The 4,470-nt window shown below is 52.3% G+C and overlaps 1 protein-coding gene across 1 annotated transcript; it reads left to right on the forward strand.

The window, feature by feature from the left end:
- Positions 1–1,416: 1,416 nt before the first annotated feature.
- On the forward strand, positions 1,417–3,839 carry LOC123317757. The gene is made up of 2 exons (XM_044904367.1): positions 1,417–1,661; positions 3,039–3,839. Exons 1-2 carry the CDS (start codon positions 1,590–1,592, stop codon positions 3,837–3,839), a joined length of 873 nt encoding a protein of 290 aa, XP_044760302.1. The 5' UTR covers positions 1,417–1,589.
- Positions 3,840–4,470: the final 631 nt, after the last annotated feature.

The following is a 4,470-nucleotide window of genomic DNA, read 5'->3' on the forward strand; positions in this document are numbered from 1 at the left end:
GCTGCAGTTGGTACAACAAAAAGCTCCAAGGGGTACAAAGAGACCCAGAAGATTTCCCTGACTTCGCCGTTGAGGATGGGAAACTGTATCGTCACTTCTGGGACTCTTCCGACTTTACTGAAGTTGGATCCGGACAACCATGGAAGCTCTGTGTACCCACCGAACAACGACTGGAGGTCCTGAAAGAAAATCACGATTCTGAATTAGCTGGTCACCTGGGAATCTCCAAAACCATCTCTCGGCTAGCCCGGAATTATTACTGGCCAGGGATGTTCAGAGATGTCGCAAAATACGTAAGAAACTGCCCATCCTGTCAAAGGTACAAAGTACCACAACAGAAGACGCCTGGAAAAATGCAACCACATAGAATGACTGATGCACCGTTCCAAGAGGTCTGTACAGATGTGGTCGGACCACTTCCCCGTTCCAAGAAGGGAAATTCTTACGTAGTGGTGATGCAGGACCGTTTCACGAAATGGGTTGAATGCCGTCCGTTGCGGAAAGCCACCGCCAAAACCGTTTATTCAGCCCTGTATGAACAAGTTATACTCCGATATGGCTGTCCGAAACTGGTGATATCTGATAATGGGGTACAGTATGACAGTAGACTGTTCAAAAACAGTCTCCGAGAGCTAAACATTGCTCACCGTTTCACCCCTCCGTATACACCACAGTGCAACGCCGTAGAACGAGCCAATCGTACGTTGAAGACTATGATAGGTCAGTTCTGTGAAGCCGATCACCGTACTTGGGATGAGAAATTAGGTGAACTAACTTTCGCCCTGAACACCGCAAAACAAGAATCTACAGGATTTACACCGGCATTCCTGAACTATGGAAGGGAACTAATAGTTCCAAAGGCAATCTACTCATCAAACACCCAAGACGAAGACACCGGGGAGACAAACAGAAGCCCCGAAGAAAATAGAGTAAATCTTACTCACCGTACCGAACAAATCCGTCATCTTCAGGAGGCCTATGAGTTTGTCAATACCAGGTTGTACCGTGCATTTGAGCAGCAAGCGCACCATTACAACCTCCGTCGAAGAGAAGTTCGTTTCCATGTCGGTGATAGAGTTCTGCGCCGTGCTAATCCGCTGTCGTCTGCCGTTGATAGTTTTGCAGCCAAATTGGCTCCGAAGTTCTCTGGTCCGTATACCGTTGTGAAAGTAATTTCACCCGTTGTTTATGACCTGAAAGATGACAGTGGTAAGAAAATCACCAATATTCATGTAAAGGATTTAAAACCGTTTCACCCATCAGATTGTTAGTGAGTATACCGTAAATAACCATTTAGAAAATTTACCGAACTCACCATTTGGTTAGGGTCTCATTCGAGGGGTTCCCCGTTTCGTCCGCCAGAGCCCTCCGGCCATCGGTGGGTGTTGACCGTGCTGAATTAAAATCAGTTTCAGATGTCCGATTTGCAGACAACCGTATCCGGGGCGTGCTGGCGTTGTGGCCTCCCCGGACCGACCTGGCTGACTAGGGGACCGTCGACTCGAAGCTGTGACCGTTGTGGCCTGTGGGACACACTGTAGGCTTGTGACTGCATCGAGGGTAGGGAAGATACCCCGTGGCCACGTCGGATGCTGACGAGCGAAGAGCTTGCTCTTCGAGCATGCCCGAGATGCTCCACCGATTCACAGCACCTCCACTTGGTAAACTAGTTAAATAACCGTTTTACCTTTCCTTCCCTCGACAGGTACCATTTTCCCCGTACTCCGTCCTACTCCAAGTGTGCAGTCCGTGGCCCCATGCCGGGTTGTGAATCCGTACCGTCCGTCCGTCAGTACATCACAAGTTGTCCGGCCCCTAGAGAAAAAAAATATAATAATAAAGTTTTTTTTCTTAACGAAGATGCGGCATCCGGACCAGCCAGAACCGTGTTCTCTCCGAATATTTGAACTAATACTGATTACCGTTGCAGGATGGAGAAGTACTGCGTAGAGGCCATTCTGGGGGAAGGCGACTTTGGCCGCGTTTTCAGTGCCAGGGAACGTGGTCAGGGGGGCCAACGCCGTGCCATCAAAGAGGTCCACCTGGATCCCCTAGCCGCCAGGGAGGCAGAATTCATGGGCCTCTTTGACCACTGCAACATACTACCGCTCATCGAGACGTTGGTGGAGCCCCCTCACTTATACCTGGTCTTGCCGTTATGTGAGGAGGATTTGGGGACCTTCCTCGCCCGCAAGGGTCCGAGGAGGTGCCCCTCATCCTTCTTCCGGGTGGTCCGCCAGATCGCTGTGGGCCTCGCCGAATGCCATCGGCACGGCGTGGTCCACCGCGATCTGAAACCCGGTAACGTGCTAAGACGGGGGGCTCGGTTCATGCTAGCTGACTTCGGAGTGGCCGAGCAAATTACACCGTGCCGACCACTCCTGACAGAGTTGGCTGGCACTCCAGTGTACTGGAGCCCGGAACAACACCGCCGGGAACCGTACAACACCGCGGTGGATCTATGGGCCTTAGGGCTTGTGGCCATGTACGTGGCCACGGGCCGGCCCTGCCAAACCGACGGACAGGCTACGGAGCACTGGGCCTCCTCCCCAGGCGGAGAACGCCAGAGGGAGTTGGCCCAGCTGCACCCGTCCGTGGTCTGGTTCGTCGAAGGGCTGTTGATGGACGAGCCGTCCCTCCGCCGCTCCGCCGACCAGTGGGTGTGGCCGGCCGTCCATCTGTCCACCGTGGTGGACCTGGAGACAACCCCAGCACCACCGTCCGATGGTCCGTGGATCGTCCGCTTGCCACCGGACCTGGCACACCGATTAGATACCGCACCGCAACCCCCAGAATGGACCCGGAGCCTAAAGCGGAAAGTGAGGGCGCTCCTGCCGGGAAGCAGGGGCGGTCCGCGAGCCCGACACCGCTTTAGGTTCCCGTCCGGCTCCGTCCGCCGAATCTGGGTGCCGCCAGAAACGGACAAGACAAGAGGTACTCCGTCTCTATGTCTTAGGATAGAGAGAAGTCAGAAAAAAAAATAAATATACACTAACGATCATGCAGAAATAGTACCTCACTAACCTGTCTTTTTCTAGAAGGAACCGACCGTTGAGGCCACGACTTGTCCTCCATCCGACACCATGGCTGACGACAACATGGAGGTGGAGATCCTGGAACGCCTCGATAAGGAGCTGGGATTTGTGGACCCCGAGGAGGTGGACATACCCGAAGATCCACCCAGACCGGTCCCCTTACCGTTGGGAGCAGCGAAGGCATTCCTCCGCCCGACGCCGAATATCGCCGCCGGTTGCTCCACAACACCGTCCCCAGCGCTCGGACCGGCGAGACTACCAGGGACAACACCGCCCAGGGAGAAGGTCCCATCCAGCACCGTTGAATCCTGGGGAAAAACCGGAGTCAGTAAAAGGTACCTGGAGACGAAAGCAAGGATACGGAAGGGAACACAAACACAAGAGCAACAAACCGACAAAGACGAGTACCTACCCCCAAACACCAGAACCGTTGGGACTATGGGCCCCCAGGTATACGTAGAGCTCCGCCCGGGTTTGTGTTGGAGGTGCGGCCAGGGGGAACACACCAGAGCCACCTGTAGCAGAACCCCCACCCTGTTCTGCAGCCGCTGTGGTCTGTTGGGCACCCTCTCCCGGGATTGTCCATGTGGAGGTGCGAAGAAGAAAGATCCAACACCGTCTCCTACCGGTCCAGGAAACAAGAAGCTCCGTACCGCTCCAATTCCGAAGAAGGAAACGCTTCCCCGGAAGACCGCTCCAGGTCCAAAGAAGGAACCGCTCCCCCGGAAGACGTCCAAGAAGACGACCCAGGCCTGTCCGAGGTGCCACTATGTGGCCAAAACCTACGACAAGAAGTCCCGTTAATGACCGTAATCAAAATAAACCGTACGGTTATATTGTACTGATCACCGATAATAAATGAGATACATCCGTTCTGTCCGTCTCTATTTCACTCCTCTATTACCGTTAAAAATATTCATCACCGAAAATAGGTTAATAATGGGGTACTACCGCTGCTTTCACTGAATAAGTGCCCAGGTGAGTGAAATAGAGCCTTATACTTGTATCTCCTTATTAACTGACAGAATGTACATACCTATATTTCCGCGATTCCACCATAACCGATAGATCTAACCTGGTCTGCCAGTGTTGGAAGATTCTGTTCCGTACAATCTTGTTTGTTCTGTGCAACTTTTATTACCACCAAACAGGACCGTCTGACTGTCATCCAGTGGGTAAGTGGTATCCCACACACCTACAACAGAAAATTCCGTTAATTCAATGGAAAAACAGGAACCGTTACAGTTGATTCAATTTTTCTGTATTAATAGTGGGTCCGATAATAACAAGTGAGATACGCCCGTCCTGTCTGTCTCTATTTCACCCCTGTGTCACTGTTAAATACAATAACCGAATAGAAAATAGCAATAGAAGGCTGACACCGCTTACACCGATATTACAAACTGGCCTGAACGGTAAGTGAAATGGAACAGTA

The sequence above is a fragment of the Coccinella septempunctata genome, chromosome 7 (genome assembly GCF_907165205.1).
Source record: "Coccinella septempunctata chromosome 7, icCocSept1.1, whole genome shotgun sequence".
In the NCBI taxonomy this organism is placed as follows: Eukaryota; Metazoa; Arthropoda; class Insecta; order Coleoptera; family Coccinellidae; genus Coccinella; species Coccinella septempunctata.

What these genes read in the sequence shown, in the direction of transcription:
- LOC123317757 (XM_044904367.1), top strand. Translation starts at nt 1,590, where the DNA reads ATGCTGACGAGCGAAGAGCTTGCTCTTCGAGCATGCCCGAGATGCTCC. An exon ending in ATTCACAGCACCTCCACTTG is followed by an intron (nt 1,662 to 3,038) that starts GTAAACTAGTTA and finishes GTCTTTTTCTAG; the next exon opens with AAGGAACCGACCGTTGAGGC.